This window comes from Silene latifolia, unplaced genomic scaffold (assembly GCF_048544455.1).
Source record: "Silene latifolia isolate original U9 population unplaced genomic scaffold, ASM4854445v1 scaffold_283, whole genome shotgun sequence".
In the NCBI taxonomy this organism is placed as follows: Eukaryota; Viridiplantae; Streptophyta; class Magnoliopsida; order Caryophyllales; family Caryophyllaceae; genus Silene; species Silene latifolia.
Window position 1 is genome coordinate 171,421 of NW_027413224.1, and position 20,969 is coordinate 192,389.

The window sequence follows — 20,969 nt, forward strand, 5'->3', positions numbered from 1 at the left end:
TTTGGCAATAATTAGAGTACATTTGGAGTCCGGGTCAAAAACCGTCTTCATTTTCTAATAACCGTTTAAAATGCCGAGTCGGAATATTCTGGAATGTTCCGGATACTTCTATTCCATATTTTCAATCTTTTAATCTCTTTGGCAAATTATATCCCGGAAATATTATATAAAATATTAAGGAAATTGAGATCAAACCGCAATTCCATAATAGAAACGCGGAAATCTTTCTTCCGCAGGAGGAAACCACTTGGGAAAGGACGCAGCAGGTGCTGCTCCTCTTCCAAGAGACGCAGAGTCTCGCGCCTCTTCCCGATTCTTTCTGCGTGTTTTCAAATCTTTTCGAGATTCACTTCCAAAGTTTCTCCGAAACCCTAATGCCTCCGTGTGATTAGTAAAAATAGGGACCTTCGTTCCTCATATTTCTCACGCGAGTGTCTGCCCTTCTCTTCTCCCTTTGCATTCTAAGACCACGCTCTTGCTTTTTGGCGTCTATGTGCTTGAAATTTCGACCACGTAAGCTCGGATCCTTCTGAGTACCAGCCTCGTTTTGCATGACTGACCAATTTGACCAACTCCACATCAATCAACTTAATCAACTTTGTTTAATTTCCTCTTAGAGGGCACTTTCGTCGTACATTCGAGTCGAGCATCACTAAACGTTAACTTAGTCAATCTCGTTTCGTCAAACATGTAAGTCTGAGGGTGTAAATCCCTATTTTATTATTGTTCTTTATTTTTTGTAATCATTATTGTAAGATTTACGTCGAAAATATGCTTAAAACCGATTTATAAAACCTTACTTTAAATCCTTTTTATGGATTATCAGGAGACAAACGTCGAGAAAGGACGCAACAACTGTTGCGCCTCTTCAAAGGGACGCAGCACCTGCTGCGCCTCTTCCTAAGGCTGCCGCAGTTCCTGCTTCCTTTCTTCTTCCTTCGTCTTTTGTTTGTCTGTTAGTTTTCGTCTTTGTTTTCAATTATTCATTGTTCATTAACACGGTATTTTTAGCATAATAATTTAACATGTAAATCATTAATCATTAGTAATTAATTCATCTTTTAAATCCCGACTTAAATCCCTTATAATTCATATTTGCGGGTTTTCGTCATAAAATCAATTCGGGTTTTGAGAGGTTTAATTCATCAATATTGAGTCTCTGGAATTCATCATTGATATATTTTCATCTTTTGTTTATCGTCACTATCATTAGTTCGTCATTAATAACCTGTTTAATAATTAATTCGATTAGTTAGTTTAATTTGTGTTATTAATTCTCATAATTAATCTTTTAATCTTGTAAATAATTCGTTCTAATTAGTTTTGTTCATGTTTTACGGTTTTTACGACTCAATCGCATGTAAATAATATGTTAAAGCACTTCCATCCGAGTCAAATATCATTAATCAAGCATTAAATCACCAACGAACATTAACGAGATGCCATTCCGGCTTCACAGCCAGAACTGAACTCAGGAACAGACGCAACAAGTGTTGCGCCTCTTCCAAAGGACGCAGCTCTGTTGCGCCTGTTCCGGGTTGAGTTCTGTCTCTGAACTTCCGTTTCTACTTTGACCTAGTTTATTAATTACGTTTTAATTAACTATTAATCGTATTATCACCTAATAATCTGTTCGTCTATTTATTTATTCTTTCTTTTTCCCAAATTATCCGTTTTAAATGTATTTTCGACGTAAATCAATTAAGCCAATGTAATTTTTGTAATTTTTCTTTATTGTATTTTTATTGTATTTCTTTTATCGTATTGCTTGTATGCTTTCACATGCAATTAACCTAAATTTCTACCTCGACATTAATGCATGTTAAGCTACGTGTTTACCGACTTAGTTAATTGTCACACGTTAGGATTAATTTATTGGATGTTGCATTGCATGCATATAATCGACAACATATCAAGTATAGACGATTTTCCCTAATCATTAGTAGAGGCCGCTATCGAGGCGGGCGGGATTAGGTGTTCGATCAAAAGAGCTTCCTAATACGTACCCTCACCCCTTATTCCAGATCTCTGTGAACATTCGTGTTCATTGGCATCCACGAGAGTCATTCTAGACATAGAATGCTAAGGGTAACGAGTTCTTGGTGTTCATGTCACTACTTTGTCTCTTGACATGGCACGAGGTATTCGAACGGTTTCCAATTTTCCACAATAAATTGGTGGCGACTCCACAATTGCAAAGCTTACTCGCTTTCTACCCGAGTGACCCGCGTGGGCCCGCGTCCACAGGTACTCGGCCGAGTATACTCTATACTCGACCGAGTATCCGGTTGGACGGGTGTTATTTCCGCGGTTTGATTAGAGACGGTTAGAGTTATAAATTAAGATTCATTATTTCACTTGTTACGTTTGACAAAACCTAAAACATTCTACGTATCTCTAATCCTCTATAATCTCTCCCAAGAGAGTTGATGGTTCGTGAGTCCTTGTTCCTTTCTCTCTTGCGTTGATTTCATTGGTAAGTCTCTAATGCTTTGTAATCAGTTAATAGGTTGTTTGTTAGGGTTTTGCCTAATCATTGTTTTGGGTAGTTTGGGGGTTTATGACTTGGTCATCATATGTGTGTTGATTGTCGATTATCGTTTTTGTAGGTGACGATGTGGTATTTGTTATGCATTTGTATGATTGATTGCAGCATAGCGGATTGCGAAAAGGTAGGGTTTCCCTACTCAGTTCCTGTTTAATTGACTTGAGATTATGTGGTATTGTGTACGATTGGTTGTCTGCTGATCATTGTTGGACTGTTGGTGTGGTGTTGTTGTTGGTGTTGTGCTGTTTGTGGTGGAGTCGCTTACGGGAGTGGCTTCACACCCTAATTCGCCCTCCGTGGAACCCGAGGGACAGGGATATCGCTCGTTGATGAGCGGGGTTTAGGTGGGGATTGGCTGCAGTCCCCCACTGACGGCGAGGATTACCTGTTGCGATGGGTAATCTGGCAGGGCTACTCACTTCGGTGTGTAGTCAGTTACTATGTGAGTTCGGGAGACCAGAGGAGGAGGATGATCAGCTGGTTGCCTTTTGTACTTGTCTTGCTTTGATTATTCAGTAACTGACCCCGTTGTTGTTTTATAAAATCTGTGGTGATCCATTTGGGGATGGTGAGCAGATGGTGACAGGTGATGCAGTCCTTTAGCTATGGGCAGTCGTGGGGAGTCATCACTCGAGTCTAGCTTCCGCCGTCAAGAAACTTGGCATTCATTTCTAGTTGTCTAGCTTTTTCAGTTGTACTTTGGTTTTGATTTTGGGAACATGTAATCGTTAAACTCAGTTACACTTTAATAATTGTGTTTTGGATTGTTGCTTTTGATATACTAACCTCGGGCAACCGAGATGGTAACAGCCTTTCATGCTAGGGTAGTCCTTGGTAAGGTACCTTAGTATGAGGGGGTGTTACATAACCTCCTTATTTTTGATTAAAAACATCATCCATGCAACTAGATCCATATGAGTATAAATTATGAGTAATGTATAAAATATATTAAATAAGTTTAATAGAGGTTTATGAAACTTTCAAATACGTATAAATTTAAAGGTTATGGTTAAATATGAACTTGCCATGAATAGAAAATAAATTCTAATTTATTTCCAATTGTTACTAATCCAAATCATAAAAATAAAATAGGAGGATCAAGTTGAAACAACTCAAGCACCATTATGTTATGTAACAGACCAAATATTCAAACGTGATTGTTATTTCAGGTATATATTTTACTCAGTCATGTACTACTTATGAAATACTTCAGAATTTATAAAGGTTGGTAAGTAGTGGCAGAGCAGATTGATTTAATTTTTTCATTCCATTTATCATTCACTTATTTAATGAGTTACACTAACGATTCATGCGTTTTTCATTTTCAGGCTGCTGATTTTTCCCAATAATAATGATGCATGCAACACAAGAAGAAGTAACATGTTTGAGATAAACAAGTCACTATTATGGCGTACTTTAATAAAGTATATGTTTATAAATGATTTGTGAAATAAAAATTATGGGTGTCGGGGCCGAGATCGGAGAATGATGTTTAATAAAAATGGACACGTGAGACCGTCTTACATTATAGACTTTTTGATTTTTTTGTAGGTAATTAATATGTGTGTATATATGAGTTTTGATGGCGATAAAAAAAACGTAGTTTATTTTCGCAGTATAATTTTTATTCGCAAGAGTGGCAAATAACCCCCTTAAGTTTGCTTCAATGTGAGACTAAGCCCCTTAAGTTTACTTTGTAGTAAATAATCCCGTAACTTTGATACAAAGTGAAATCAACCCCCCCCCCCCCCCATTTTTCCGGTTAAAATCTTGCCGGATGTCAATTTCTCACCATTATCTCATATCTTTGCCTAACATGGACCTGAAATAACCATGGAAACACAGAGAAGTTAATCTGAACAAAATCATGGACCTGAAATTCACCTCTAATCTTTCCAAAGAGAAGCACGAAAGTGCGAATCACCTCCGGAAAACTCCTGGGACACGTTAGCAAAAGAGGCATTGAGATTGATCCTACCAAAATCAAGGCTCTTCAACAAATGCCTCGGCCTAAGAACGAGAAAGAGATTCAGGGATTTCTCGGTTAAGTTCAATACATCAGCCGCTTCATAGACAAACTCACTATGATTTGCGAACCGATCTTCAAGAAGCTTCACGCCTCCGATCACACCGATTAGGACGACGACTGTCAAAAGGCCTTCGACAGAATAAAGGAATTCATATCCAAGCCTCCTGTCCTCATGCCACCTCAACAAGACATTCCCTTATCTCTATACCTGACTGTCACCGACACAGCCATGGGAGCAATGCTAGCACAAAGAAAAATCCGACAAACTCAAGGTAAATAAAAGCCATCGAGAAAGGTAAATATGGATGGGGCTAGAATCTACGCCGAAAACGCAATTCGCAAGTGTACTAAGAAGATGCATTACCTTCGTCATTGTTCAAGGTTAGACGATGTCGTTTCCAGGTTTGATGTGCAGTAACGCAGTCGAAAATGCAGGTTATCGGCAAACCCATGGGTAATATCGTCAAATCACTTGAATCCTCTTGGAATACTTGAAATTTGCAGAAAATGTCTGAAATGATGGATCAGGTTGAGAAGCAGTTTGCGAATATGGAGGTTCAATCGGAGTTTACGGATATTTTTTTATTTTCACCCTTTAAAAAGACATGAGATAATGGTGAGATATTGACAATTCGGTGAGATTTTGACCAGAAAAATAAAAGGGGGTTGATTTCACTTTGTATCAAAGTTAAAGGGGTTGTTTACTACAAAGTAAACCTAAGGAGGTTAATTTCACGTTGAAGCAAACTTAAGAGGCTCATTTACCACTTTCGTTGAATACTATACTTAAGATTTGCCTCGATCAACACTTTACAGCTACTATATGCATAAATAAAATAACTTTTCAAAACTTAATTTATTATCTACTAATAAACTCACACGGTCACCTCAAAAGATATATAATTATTTTTTTACAATTACGGTAAATTACTCATAACCTTGCTACCTGTGCAATGGCATGAGCAATCTTATTGAGAGACCTAGGACAATGACTTATAGAAAAGCAATGATAGGAAAGAATCAAAACTTTAATACTACGAAGGATGATCTTAATATCGTGATCCAATGCAACCGCTTCCCCAACTTGTAAGGCAAGACTCAAACAGTCCGTAATAGCATCAATATGACAGAAACCCATCAATAGGGCATCTTGGATAGCAAGCTTCAGCGCCCATGCTTCAGCCTGAATGAGGGAACCATAACAAAAGGAAGCGTGGCCAAAACGAATCCTTTCACCATCCTTGTTCTGAAGAAACCATCCCGCTGAAGCTTTAAAGTCAGAAGTCCAGGAGGCATCATACTTTAGCCGGACAACGTTTAAGCAAAGGTTGGACCCAATAATAAAGAAAGGAAAGTGATTTTTGATACTGTAATAATGAGTCTCCTCAAAAACAGGCGAAGATATTCTTTCATTAACACTCTATGTTACCACCCGTGCAGTGCATGGGTTCAAAAACTAGTAATTAAATTAAGTGTTTTTTTATAACTACTACTTACTATAATTTTACTTTTGACAACTACTACCAGAGAAATTTTGGGTTAAAAACTACTACCATTTTAATTGGTTCGGGTTGATAACACTACCTAATCCTAAAAAACCCCCTAATTACTTAATCTCAGCCGTTCATTTTGAATTTGCCTCATAAGTTCTAAATTGTCTTCCTATTTTATCCTTTTCCTCCCTTTATATTCATTCATCATTCCTATGTTTTGTTTCAACCCCTATGTTTGATTTCATTATAATTCCAATTCTCTCTCTTCCTTATTTTTCCTGGGTTATTTTTGTTGAATGTAACTGCAAATTATCAGGTAACACTTCTTCTTCTTTGTTTCCATTCCTATGTTTTGTTTCAATCCCTATGTTTGATTTATTGTTTATGTGTCAATTAAGAGTTAATTGTTTCAGTCCTTTGTTTCAATTTAGGGTTTATTGTCTCACTCTTTTTTAATTGTGTCCTAGCAGAAATGTCAAAGGGGGTTATTGTTGGTAAATGCAAGTGTGGTGTTCCATTGGCATTGTTGAAGTCCTGGACTACTGATAATCCAGGGAGAAGATTCCTAACCTGCAAATTTTCAAACCCAGCTACAAAAAATCGAGGTTGTGGATTTTTTAGGTGGTATGATGAAGAACAAGTTGAATGGCAGAGGGATGTAATCAATAACCTTGTATTGGAGAAGAAAGTTGTTGAATGCAATTTGAAGATGCTTAAGTGTGAAAATACACATTTGCAGGATCAATGTGAAAAGCTTAAAGAAGCTAATGGCTTACTTAGGAAATTCAAGTCAGGTGGTGAAGAAGAAGAGGGGATTGTTAGGGTTAAATCTTGGTTGCCATTTAAATGGCTTACGTTTCTTTGTGTTGTAATAGTTTTTCTTAGTATAGTGTCAAAGCTTTGATTGTGTCAAAGCTTTGAGGATGAATGGATGAAGTGTAATGGCTTATTAGTATTGTGTCAAAGCTCAACACAGAAAGATGTAATGCTTGAGCAATTTTCAAATGTAACCTTATTAAGGCATCAATAAAATGGCAGATTAAGAGACAATTGTTGCTTCAAATTTAACACAACTTAGAAATTGTATTCAGAAGCTTCCAAATATTGTCTTGCAGCAAAATGAACACACATTGTCTTGCAAAAGCATACAGATACCTTGTCTTACAAAAGGGAAAGATATATTGTCTTACACAAGTTATGAAATAGTAATGTTTTAATTGAAACCATCATCTTTAATCTTCAAATCCTAAATTTCTCCTTGAATTTTGAGCTGGTGGAGCATTGCTTACACTTGTTTGACTTTCTTGATGCTGAAAGTGTTGGCTAACACTGGGTCCAGAAATCCCTTACACCACTGGCTGCATCATGGTGTCTCTTTGCTGCCCTTCTTGCTGCTGCTTCTCTAACCTTAATGCTCCATGCTGAGGTGCTTGTTGATCTACTGATTTTCACAATTGGCTTCTCTTTAGTCATTGGGGGGTTCTTACAAGTTTTGAAATTATGTCCTATTCCCCCACGTTTGCCACAAGTCCTGGTTTGCCTTTTTTTTTTTTTTGATGTCTTGCTACTTTCCTCACCTGCCTCTCTTCTCCTTTTCTTGAGTTTTGGCCTACCAGGTAACTTCTTAAATGGAGATGGAAGAAAGGGCTACCTGTCCAACCTTCTCCCATTCCTGGTAACCAGGCATAGCTCTTATGGCATGCTCAAAACACCTGACATATGTGGCTTTTGTATAAGCCTCATCAACATAGTCCACCACTTCCTCTCTTTGCTCATTAATGCACACAATGGCATGTGGACATGGCAAACCAGTGAGCTCCCAAGTCTTGCAAGAGCATGTTCTGTTACCCAAGTGAACTGCTTTTTGAACTCCCATATGAGTTACCTCATACTCGCCACATATTGAATGAACTAAGTTACACAACCTTGCCTCATTATCAGCCCACTTTAAATACTTAGTCACAAATGGCATGACTTTTCCCTCATAGCCAACAACCCCAACTCTTTTGTCATAGTGCCTCTTCATAACATATCTTCTTATCCATTCCATTAGGGTTATTATAGGCTTATCCCTTACTTCTTTCAAGACAGCATTGAAAGACTCACACATATTGTTCAATAAAAAGTTGGTCTTACTTGTGGTGGAGAAGACATGTCTTAGAAGGAGAAGGCATGTCTTGACCAATGCTTTGCAGGAATTGAGGTCAGATATTCATGGGCTTTTGGGCTTAAAAATTTGATTCCCTCCAATTCCCTATTGAACTCTGCCAAGGAAGTGGATCTGGCAGCCTTCCAAAAGGCTTCCTTATAAACTGGGCCACTATACTGTAGCTTGAAATTTGCCCAAATATGCCTTACACAAAATCTGATCTCAGCCTTCGGAGTGACAGTATTGAAAGCCTCCACAAGACCCTGGCATCAAATGACAGTACATGTTACAACCTTCAAAATGACATGTTATAACAGATGAGAACAAATAAAAATAAGAATTGATTACTAACCTTTTGTCTATCAGACATTATTGTTAACCCTTGCCCATCCTCCTTCTCTAAATCTTCCATAAGAAGGGCCAGAAACCAAGTCCAAGTAGCTCTATTTTCAACCTCCACAACAGCCCATGCAACTGGGTATAGTTTGTTATTGGCATCCATGGCAACTACTACCAAACACATGCCTGGGTAAGCCCCATTCAGATGACATCCATCAACACCAATAAATGATCTACAACTAGCTAGAAACCCAACCTTACAAGCCTTCAAACACATATACATTCTTTGGAAAAGTGGGGGTGGGTTCTCAACAATGTCAACAACAACAATGGCTGTTGAGCCTGAGTTATACTTAATCAATGCAGCTGCATACTCCCAAACTCTACCATATTCATCATCCCCATCACCATAAAGCATTAATTTTGCTCTTTCCCTAGCTAACCAAGCTTGTGAATAGCTGATATTTATCCCCATATCCCTATAAACAAGCTTCACAAAAACACTTAACAACCAAGTAGGATTCTCCCTCCATTCCTCTAAATATTTTTCAGCTAAATATTGGGAGGATAATTTCTTATTGTATGCTTTAGAAGAGCAAGAATGATTCAAATTCATTGTTCTAATAGCAATATAATCTTCTGAACTCTTTTTAGTAGCATAAATTCTAAATGGACATAAGAATTTTTTGCAAACACACCTGATCTTAGCCCTGACTTTATCCCACTCACACTTACATTTGTATCTGCAGTATGTTATTACTTTTTTACTACCATTGTGTAAAAAGTAGTAATCATACCTGTTCTCTATGGCATGTACCCTTAAAGCTTGCCTTAATACCTCAACAGTAGAGAACTTCAAACCAACATCCAGCAGAACCTTTCTTTTCAAATCAGTGTCAGGGTTGAAAATATTGTATCCATCTCCCTCATCTTTTGAACCATTTAGACTTCTCAATTCATCAGAATCATCTTCCTCCTCCTCTAGTTCTGCCACAAAATCTTTACCATTTCCCTTCTCTACTTCAACTTCAAACACATCCTCAGCTACCAAGTCTTCTTCATCTACCTCAAAATCTGAAACTTCAATGTGAGACTCTTCACTTACATCAAAATCTTCCTCTAACTGTTCTTCCTCTACTACACTCTTCCCCTTATTCTGTAAATCCTTCTTCTTTCCCTTTCCTTTCACTGATCTCACTGTTTTTTTTGTACCCTTCTTATTCAAACTTTTCTTTTTACCATTCTTAGCCAATGTTGCCTTTTTACCTTTCCCTTTACCTAAAACAACTTCACCTGCCACAGATCCATCCACCTCAGTCTCTTTGCCCTTCCCTTATTGCACACCAACCTCTTTGTCCTTCCCCTGTTTTACACCAGCTCTTCTAATTGGTAATTTTGAAGGTGGCATATTTGAAGGTGGCAAAATAGTCTGCAATGGTTGTATGTTCAGGGGTTTACTCACCAAAGGGACTTCAAAAGGAGTGGGTTGTTTATGTCTTGGGCTTTTTCTTAAGGGTGTTGTAGGAGTGGGCTTCACTTTAGGCTTTGGCTTTGTGGCCTGCCCAATTTTTGAGGTTGTGGTATGAATGCTGCTATTAGGAATTGAGACATTTGCAAAGGGTATAACTCTTGTGGTAACATACAAGTCTATCCTATTATCCTTATCCCTGGACTTTAAAACATCAACCATGTCCTTATCACCAAGTACAATAGTCCTACCAAGACCAATAGTCAACTCATGCTTTCTGAACCATATAAACACACTTACATCATGGCCTGCTACCTTTTTTGCTTCAGGTACTACCATGTAATAACTCAGTTTGTTACTCCAAATATCACTAAGAAGTACAACTACTCCACTAGTGTACTGACTTTTCCCATTAATATATTAAAAACGACTGCCACAATGAAATCTGACATCAATTTTAAAAGGAGTCTCCATCCTATATAGATAACACCCATTACAATAAGTCACTCATGCAAACTTTAAGATTAACTAATTAAGAAAGCTGTAAATTTTTATATCAATTTAAAATTCCAAAATTAGGGTTAAAGTAATACTCCTTGCTGCTTTTCAATAAACTATTAGGCACAACAATCAAAATCAATTTTAAATTGTTACCAATAACCCTAAATTGTATAAACAACCAAAGAATTATAATAAAGTAAGTAAATTTCAGTAAACAAGAATAACGCACCTGTAAAGGAAATATGCAAGGATTAAGATGAAAGGGATCGATAATCTGGGTAAAAGGGTTAATAATTGTATGTGATTCAGATGAAGTAATTTTTCTTAGTAGATTTGATGAAAAGTGAAGGTGATTTTTCCCCAAATTAAGATTCACCAGATGATAATTTGTGTTTTGTGAGATGGGGTAAGATGAAGAGTGAGGTAGGTAATAGAGGGTTAGGTTAAATAAGGGGCAAAATGGTCTCTTCACATCAAAGTTTGGGGTTTTTTAGGATAAGGTAGTGTTATCAACCTGAACCAATTAAAATGGTAGTAGTTTTTAACCCAAAATTTCTTTGGTAGTAGTTGTCAAAAGTAAGATTATAGTAGGTAGTAGTTATCAAAAACACACTTAAATTAAACTACTACACACTTATTTCCTTCATAAATGATATAATTAAATACACAATAAAATGAGTCTTAGGAAACTTAAACCTCGCCAAAAAGAAGAGCACCTCGGTGTCCTAGGCTAGCCATTTCCCAATTGGGGTCGAAATTAAACAAATCACACGAAAACTTTAGGTCTTCGCAACATATCCCAATTGAAGCCAAAAGCTTATAGGTGGGTTCAGTCAATGAACACCTTGGGCACCGGGGATTGGCTACCGCGACCGAAGTCTTTACAACTTCGGGTTCCGATGACTTCTTCTTTATTCTTAGCTCTTCCTTCCTTCATTTTCACTTGATTGCCTTTCGAAATTCCACCGATCATCTAGGAACTTCCACAACAACGACTAGGCTCACACTATATGATTAGTTTTTTTGAGTGTATACCAAAACATAGGAAAAGACGTGGAAAACACAAAATTCCTACAAAACATGACAATACAACCAAATACACTCGCGGGGCGTATTAGCTCATAAATCACTCCAAGGATCGCACAAAGCATAGCAAAACAAGCACCAAAGGGGATATAAAAACATAGTAAAATAGATGTGTGTAGCATGCAAAACCAGCTGAAATACCAAAACGAGTGAATTTAAGGATGTCTTTCTAGAACAGATTTGGGGTTTACCTCCGTTGAGAGAAGTGGAGTTTGTTGTGGAGTTGGTGCCAAGTATGAAGCTAAATTCTAAGACATCGTATTGTGTGAGCTGGAGGAGTTGAAGAAACAGTTGAAGGCGCTGTTGGAAAGGGGTACATCAGACCTAGTGTTTTTCTTTAAATTGTGCCGATTTAGATTGTAAAAAAAGGTGCGACGTTGAGGCTAAGTATCAGCTATGAGAAGTTGAATAATATGACCATAAAGAATAAATATCCCTTGTCATGCATTTGTCAATTAAAAACTGACTTATTTTCTATTTAAACAACAATTTACGTTAACTTTATCACTCTTCATATTTAAATTTAATTGCCAACTTTTCATTAATATCATAAATTCTCGATTAAGAGGGCATATCCGTCTTATCTAGCCAAATGGTATATTATTTAATCTGTTTTACTTTTAAGACGAATATACCCGTCTCAAGAGAGACCCAAATAGTATCATAACATGTTCCAATGCCTCCAAATGCACATGTAATGATGCAAGAATTACCAACAAAAAAATGTATCTATTTATTAGCAAGCACTAAAAGACCCCTAAAATTGACAACCAAAAATGAGGAGGAACCATAATACTAATACACAATGATAACAAAAATCAGATTCGTTTCTGCACATAAAACAATCCCCCACACTCTCCCTCCCTTATTCAGTTAACACTTAACAGAGTTGGTTACACACACTCTGACTCTCCCTTGACACCACGCGCCTATACACACACCATAAAACCCTGCTTAAACCCCCCCGCAACTGAATCCCACGACGCATTTGTAATAATAACTGTGATACTTACATCAACACACACATACATACATGCATTTTAACCGCACCATCACACACACACACGGACATAAAATCATCATTACCATTATTTATGACACAAATTTTCTGAGAAAAATGGTGGTAAATATTGTTGTGCATGTGGGGGTTTATTTCATTTCCCCCTATTTCTTACCTGTAAAATAAATTTACATTTTCATGTTTCAAATTCTTTTTTCATTTCCTTTTTTGGGCATTCAAGATATTCAGTTTTGGTTAACAAATTTCCAATCTTTTTTACTTTCTTGCGCCTTGATTGTGTCAGTAAAATTAAACAGAGAAAATATTGTAGAGAAAACACCATTAAAAAAGCTTTCATTATTGTGTCTTAAATCTGAGCTGTTTTTCTTCAACTTTCTTGAAACAATTTGTTGAATCGTAAATAATTCTTTGAATTACTACTACTAATAATAATAATAATAATAATAATAATAATAATGGAAATTGAAGTAGGTTCCGTTTACAGAGTTCATCATTCCAATTGCACTAAATCAACCTCACTCAACTCCGTTGAAGTTGTTCTCGTAAGAACCGGGTTTTTTCGTGTTAATATTCCGGTGAATTTGATCGTTTTATGAACTGGGTTGTGTTCTAAATGTTTTGGGGTAAATAATCTTGGTTTATTTGTTTTTGTTTTCAGGTGAATAAGATGAGTAACGAGGACGTAACAGTGGTTTACCCAAGTAATAAGTCACTTGATAGGTTCTTTGGTGGTGAGAAATTTACCGGGTCGATGCAACCAAGCATGGATGAAAAGTTTGTCATGAGTTTAAATCTTGGTAAAAAGATTTTAACCCGGAAAGTCTCTTTTGAGGAATTTGCTGCACTAAGAGGCAACAAACATTTCTGGGTATCGGGTAATCGTAACGGTAATGACGGTGATGATCAGAAATCATCAAGTGTAGAAGTAGGAGTTAAGTGGGAGACTAGGAAAAGGACGCAGTTTTATACTCGACGTAAATATGGTAATCGGAAGATTAATGATAATAGTGTGATTAAGGTTCTTAAGCCTAGTAATGATGATCATCAATCTGGTACTGCAATGGTTGTTTGCTGTGTAGATGAAGGTGTTAATAATAAGGAAGATGAAAAAGATGAGATTAATATGGAAGAGAAACCCAGAAATTTAGGGAAGAGGAAGTGTCGATTTAAGGCGGTGGTAAATCGTGATAAGAAGAAAAAGAAGACTAAGGGAATTTCTCAGAAAAAGTTGATTGATTCTCAACATAGATGGTCTGTTGAGAGGTAAACATAATTTCTTTTAATTTTATTGTGTGGGTTATTCAATGATGGTTTTAATGGATGATTCATGTTAGCCAACCCCAAATCGTTGTTGTTATACCATGTTACTGTTGATGTATTAATGTGTGGACTATAGTACGGAGATTATTTTAGTTTCAGATCATTCTGTACTTGTTGTGTACTTGTGCAGTGGAATGTTTGTTGTAAATGTTAGTAAGAAGTACTAATGGGTTGTTGGTATGTACTTGAATGATCAAAGGTACAAGCAGGCAGAGATGAACATGTTGAAGATCATCAAGGAAAAAGGGGCGGGTCCGAATAACCCAATTTTACGACCTGATTTAAGGGCGGAGGCTCGGAAGCTGATAGGTGATACTGGTCTTTTGGATCATCTACTTAAGCACATGGCTGGGAAGTTGGCTCCAGGAGGTAAGGAACGGTTCTGTCGTCGCCATAACCCGGAAGGGGCAATGGAGTATTGGATGGAGAGTGCTGATTTGGTTGAAGTCAGGAAACAAATGGGTATTGATGACCCGTATTGGGTACCGCCGCCTGGTTGGAAACCTGGGGATTGCCCAACCCAAGACCCGGTTTGTGCATCGCAGCTCAAGGAGCTTAAGGAAGAAGTATACAACATGAAGAGGTAAACATCGCAGCTCAAGGAGCTTAAGGAAGAAGTACCAACTTATGTTGCACTAAATGTAATGGGAAGAAGATAACTTAATGTTCTGATACTCTACTGTTATTTGTGCAGAGAAATTGAAAAGCTGACATCGAGAAGGGAGCAGGAAAATGCGGAGATTGAGAATGCTTGTGAAAGACAGAATTTGGAGGAATCACTAAAGCCACTTAAGGTATGATAGATTTACAATGGGATGATTTGTAGACCAATTTAGGACGAGTGAGATGGGTAGTGTTGATTCTTTGATTAGACTATCAAATTCTTAACTTAGCTGATACAAAATGCAACTTGATGGGGCAGGAAATGTATGAAGAAGTGATGCAGAAGAAAGCAAATGTGGAAAAACAACTAATGAACATCTCCAGGTCATTTTCTGGAATGGAGGTAATGAACTCAGTCTGCTGTCAATTTTCAGCATTCATTAAACAAGATATTACATTAATTATTGGATTGCTTTTGTACCTGTATTCACTGCTCACAACATTAGACTTAGATTTCTATGCATAAATAACAACCATGTAGCAGGTTGGTTAAAACCAATTTCGGGGTGAATCAGGCATGAATGTCTTGATTAATTGATTGAGCTAGGACTTTTTATTGTGTTATTTTGGATCACATAAGTTTGTCCCATACAACTGGACTGGCTATGACTGACTGATGTAATGAAAATAATGATGACCAGGACGAGTTGGGAAGACTAGAGAAATCAGAAATATCAGCGGCAGCAGCAGCAGCAGCAGCAGCAGCTACTGAAGCAATGTCAGGGAATGCTGAAAAGCAGACAAGAGGAAAGGCGGAAGCAGAGAAAGAAGAAGAGAAAGAAAGGGTAGCAAAGAGTGGATTCAGAAGATGCAGGCCAGAGGGATCTTTTTTATGGCCATCTTCCTGCTCCTCCACACAGTCACAGCTTGAAGATCTACTAGGCTACCCTACCCCAACCTCTAACAGGACTCCTTCCCTCTTCCACCCTCCATCCCCCCACCGCCCCAAACCCAATCCCATCTCAAAACCTGTGGCTAGCAAGGCCGGAGTCACACTTTTCATCTCCACTGCCACCATCAGAGGATCACCCTCAATTCAGAGCATTACTAGCCCAACTGCCTCTTCGTGTACCACTCATCTTCACCATTTTGTTCCCGACCTCAACCAAGTTCCCCTCTCTTAGTATCCTCCACTTCATCACTCTTAATACTACCATACATTGCCTTCTCCCATTTCGGATTACTCTAAACATAAGCTGAATAAGTCCTTAGGTTGCTTGGTGTATTCATTTTAGCACCAAGTACATTTTTTTTTGGCAGCTCGTCAACAAGCTTCGCAAATCACAATACATATGGAGTTGCATGGAGTATTTTTTTGGAATATAAGTACACAATGCGGGTTTTTTTGTCTCCTTAAGTCTCTACGAGTTTAATTCTTTTCTGAAGGCTGATCGATCGTCTCAGTTCACTCAGAGTGTTGGTGATGAAACTAATGGTACTCAGGAATTCATTATGAGATATACATGTGTCCTTTTTGTTCAGGAAAGAGTAAATAAGAGAGAATACAATTGCAATCTATGGAATCGTAATTCTTGTAATTGTTTGGTTGATACTAGTACGTGAATGGCAATTACGCTATATAATTAGAATTTGCTTGCTTCCATCCCTCTATATTAGTAGACTAGTTAGGCAATCAACAGATGAAGAATATTCATGGCAAATTACAAATAGCAAGCCTTGAAAATGACCAAGTAATATTACCGGTTTTTTTAAAGCTAAAAAAAAAATAAGAAGTTAAAGTTTTGGGGTTGTAGGCAAATTAACGGTAATAAATGGTTAACGCAGATCAGGTACTTTGATGTTACGTTAGAGGCAGTCTTTCAAAGGGTGACATATCTATTTTATTATTAGGAAAAATACGCATAGTTGACCAAAGTGTGATTAAATTTGGAGTGGTAAAACGGTGAAATATGTAACGGAGAGGTTTAGGGATGGTGAATGAGTTTTGTTGAGTTTGTGGGGGTGTTTAGTGTTGAGAGGTGGTGGTTTAGGGATGGTGAATGAGTTTTGTTGAGTTTGTGGGGGTGTTTAGTGTTGACTGTCAGGTGGTGGTGGAGGTGGGAGATATTGGAATTGTTAGAATTGGTGGTATATACTGTATTAATTTGTATTAGTGAGATGAGGATTTGGTGCTATATAGTGTAGAAGTGTGTTTTATTAGAATTGTTATATGTAACCCCATATTTTGGTGGGATTTTAATTGCTCAAATCCGTGGGGGAGTGAAAGTTGGGAAGAAGACAAAAAAAAAGTGGGGGAATGGAAGGAATGGTACTATAAACCCCAAATTGACAGCTCACACATAATACAAACAAACAAACAGCTTCTCTCTTCCTCCATTTCATTTTCAATCTCTCCCCTCCCCCATTATTATTATTATTATTTATTACTACATACACACTAACAGTTAAAAGGAGTATTCTGATGCTTCTACACTGAGGAGTGAGAGGTGCCTCTCAACTTGACGCCCACGCTTTCTTCCTTTCCTTTCCTTCTCTTGCTGAATAATAAAGAATGAAGTCAGAAAGATTAAGGAGGGCGAGTGTTCTGGGTGTGGTTGGCGACGCTGCTCAAAACTCTCCTTTGCCCACCAATTTCCTTATTTTCCCCAAACGTAATGCTCTCCTGCTTTCTCTTCTTTTTCTTTTCATTTTTCTTTATGTCTTCCTTCAATTTCCCAAATTTCATGTTGCTAACTTATAGTAATGTCGTTTTGGTAGCCCATTTATCGGACAGGATCGAGGCTGGCTTCTTTTACGAGATTAATCATGCTAACCTCCCTATTGATGCCCCTGCTTTACTCTTCTCCCTTCGTCTTGTTATGGTAACCTCTATGCTTTACTCTTTTCGCTTCCGGAATAATTTGAATGTATTTCCCTCAACCCAATTAATTTGAATGTATTTGTTTATTGTTCATCAAGGTAACTGCAAAGAATCACCAAAATGTGACTTTAAGGTATCCTACCATTCGCTCCCTCCAAGCATTCTTTGCTAGAACCGACCTCTTGGCTATTAGGTCAACTTTGTATCCTGCAACTGATGAAAAGTATGTCATCCACACTAACCTGGCGGTTCAACTACTCGGACGCCAAATCTCATCTCGACAATTTGTGGAGCATCGCCATTCCCAATCTTTCTGGCTAATTAAATGTTTTCAGACACAACCTTTGGGCTTCCCGCCTTCTCCAAATGCTGCAGACTCTGATGCTAATAAGAATGGGACATGCTTTTCTATGCTGCGTCGCACTGGAATTAATTGGGGTTCCCGTCATATCCAGCTTGTGCAATCTTGTCTTGGGAAGCAGCAGCCTGATGATGCTGACGAGGCACTCAGTGATCTACTTCATGGAGATGATAAAGATATTACTGTGGAAGGAGACCAAATGAATCAACTTCAAGTCAACCTCCAAGAAATCTTACAAAGTAAGGTCAAAGATATCGTCCAATACAGCAGAAAGAGGAAGTGTGTCAGACCTGTACGCTCCCAATATAAGAACATCAAACACAATTTTAAACGTAAACCTCTTGAGATTATACCAAAACTTGAAGCACGCAAGGGAGACCGTGTTGATAGGTGGTCTGCAGTGAGGTACTTTCATTAAGACCAACTACACTTTAGGCTTAATATGCCAAAATGCTTGCCAACAGTTAGCTAATACTGTTTTAATGATGCAGGTATGAGACAGCAATGAAAGAGTTGGTTGAGGTGCTGAAAGCCAATAAAGCTTTTTATGGCAATCCAATTTCTCGTGCTGCTCTGAGAACGGAAGCAAGGAAAAGAATTGGTGATACTGGCCTGTTAGACCATCTGTTAAAGCACCTGGCAGGAAAAGTAGTCCCATCAGGAGGAAAGGAACGCCTTCGTAGAAGGTGTGATGTTTCGGGTAAGATGGAATACTGGCTTGAGAGTGCAGATCTTGTTAACATCAGGATGGAAGCTGGGGTTAAAGATCCTTACTGGACTCCACCTCCTGGATGGAAGCCTGGAGATTGCATAACCTCTCATACTTGTATCTGTTGTAAACAAGTAAGGCCTCTGAAGGATGAACTGAACAACCTGACACGGTAATAATTTGACCAAGTTTAGTCTCTTTTTGGAGATGCAAATGGATACCTCTTCAACAGAGTTTATACTGTTACTGTTGTTCTTATCTAGCTTCCTTTTGGGTGAACAGGATACTAACAGAGCTGAAATCCACGGATGAAAAGCTGCAAGCAAGCACTGTGGTACTTCCAGAGATTGCACCATGTTCTGCAAGGTTCAACAATGCTAATGTGAATGTAAAAAGCTCCAAGGTCAGTGTTGTTCCACTATAAATCAAATTATAGATCAGACACATTTTGTTTAACTTGACTGTTTCTGACGTTTTTCATTCATTATTAAGGATTTATATGATCATTTGTTTAAGAAGAAATCTGTTATGGAGGCGCAACTTTATCAGATGTCAAAAGCTTTGATGGAACTGGAGGTATGTGATGTTATTTTTTCTGGCTGCGATAAGGATGGGTATAACTGAAAGCGGGGCCGGGGAGAGCTTCTATTTTGATTTGAATTCACTCATGCTGAAATGTTATGTATAGCTATATTGACAGTTCCATTGTGAACTAATCATTTATGCAATTTTTGTTTATGCGGAGTCGATGCAATGTTAGTGTGTAACTAATTCAACTTTTATGTGGTCTGAAGACTTGGACCATAATTGCCAAGCATTTTTGAATTACATATAAGCTATGTGAGGTATATGCTAACGACCTTGGAACATGAATCATAGTGCCACAATGGATTGTAACTGTTGTCTGTAAGCATGACTTGTTACAAGAAGACATTTGGAAATTTGACCACAAATTTTGTATCGAATTTTAAAAAAAAAAAAAAAAATCTCTCATAATTATTTGATTTCAGTGTCTTAGTGGGAAGAAAAAACCAATCTATGGTGTATTGTGGACTTGTACTTGATGCAATGTTGGTATGCTTAGCAGCTTTGACATGTAGTATTATTTAGTCATGACTGCAATTCACTCAGATGTTGGTGCTTGATATAATCCTGCCTGAATAGTGAATACATCTAGATGACTTGAATTTTTCAGCATTTTTATATTCACTTGTATGATTATTAATTTGGAACATGAATATTGTATGTTAGTGCTGATACATGTAGATTTTACTCTTACAGAAAGACATGATGAAATTATCATCTAAACGTAATCCAGTCAAGGTAACCTACTCCAGGAGATTGAGAGGTGAAGAGACTAAGAGAAGCAGCACAGTAGACTTGCCAGAGGAGACGTCAGAAGAGTCGAGCGAGAGTGATGATGATGAGGATTTTGAGAGAGAGCAACAAGTGAGGAAGATACTAAGGCCTATAAGACTCAGAGCATGCAGGCGCCCTAACAACAACACCACCACCTTTCATGCAGTGACCCCACCTACAACCTCTCCCCACTCTACCACCACCTCTTAGATGAATCTTTTAACTTATTATAAGTTTACCCCTTGTGTATATATGAAGGTGATCCATCCAGAGTTTTGGCCTCACTCAATAGTGTCGTGAATATAGTTTAAGATCAAGGGAATTTTGCTTAGCATGAACCTCATGAGCAACCTAATATTGTAGATGCTTCTGAAACACTAATTATACAGCAAAGTGCGGAAATCAGCAAGAAAGATACGCGTATCATGGTCATTTCAGTGATTAATGTCATTTTGTCTCTTAATCTGTCTCTCTCTCCTTTAGCAGATTATGACTTTCGAACATAGCCTATAATTTACTGGTGGATATTGCAGGGGAGGATGTTATTCTTCCTGTTGATAGTGATGTTTTACAGTAACACCTCTGTTTTTGGCATTCTTATCCTGCGTCTGGGTAATTGACTAATGCTCCTGCTTTGAAAATTGGCATGTTTTGCCAATTGTTTTTCATTTCAATGAAGTTTTATTTCGGTAATTTTGAAACATAACTCTCAAAGTCACTCTAAGATCAATTACACAGTTTTGTTTTATGTTTCTCACGCTAAATTAATCACCAACGGATGTCAAAGATGTATACCAAGTTACCACTTACACCGACCAATTTATTACTCCGTAGTTTTTTTTTTTTAATTAGGTAAGAAAACTATGTTGATCCTCTAGGGTATGATCAACCTATCTCATCCTTTTGAATGAGGGAGGTAAGTTGAAGTCACCGGCTATCAAACCACATCGAAAGAGTTGGACATGAATGTCGATGAAATAAGCGTGAAGTCAACAACTGTTGGTTTACGAAAGAATGTTTAATTATCACTTCATCGAAAAAATGAAGGTCTAATTTCACATCCTTGATAATACTAGAAATTTCCCAATGAATTTGCCAAGTA

General features: G+C 37.8%; 3 protein-coding genes across 3 annotated transcripts; all 3 read left to right on the plus strand.

Moving 5' to 3' along the window:
* The first annotated feature begins 6,542 nt into the window (after positions 1-6,542).
* Positions 6,543-7,698, plus strand: LOC141639144 (uncharacterized). Its single transcript, XM_074448324.1, has 3 exons — positions 6,543-6,887; positions 7,410-7,604; positions 7,687-7,698. The coding sequence occupies exons 1-3, from the start codon at positions 6,543-6,545 to the stop codon at positions 7,696-7,698; spliced, it is 552 nt and encodes a 183-aa protein (XP_074304425.1).
* Positions 7,699-12,732: 5,034 nt separating this feature from the next.
* Positions 12,733-16,167, plus strand: LOC141639142 (protein DYAD-like). The gene is made up of 6 exons (XM_074448322.1): positions 12,733-13,176; positions 13,293-13,897; positions 14,154-14,537; positions 14,649-14,748; positions 14,877-14,960; positions 15,259-16,167. Exons 1-6 carry the CDS (start codon positions 13,090-13,092, stop codon positions 15,739-15,741), a joined length of 1,743 nt encoding a protein of 580 aa, XP_074304423.1. The 5' UTR covers positions 12,733-13,089; the 3' UTR covers positions 15,742-16,167.
* An 841-nt stretch (positions 16,168-17,008) lies between these two features.
* Positions 17,009-20,312, plus strand: LOC141639146 (protein DYAD-like). The gene is made up of 7 exons (XM_074448326.1): positions 17,009-17,229; positions 17,336-17,439; positions 17,537-18,204; positions 18,291-18,680; positions 18,791-18,911; positions 19,001-19,084; positions 19,790-20,312. Exons 1-7 carry the CDS (start codon positions 17,130-17,132, stop codon positions 20,075-20,077), a joined length of 1,755 nt encoding a protein of 584 aa, XP_074304427.1. The 5' UTR covers positions 17,009-17,129; the 3' UTR covers positions 20,078-20,312.
* The last annotated feature ends 657 nt before the right edge of the window (positions 20,313-20,969 follow it).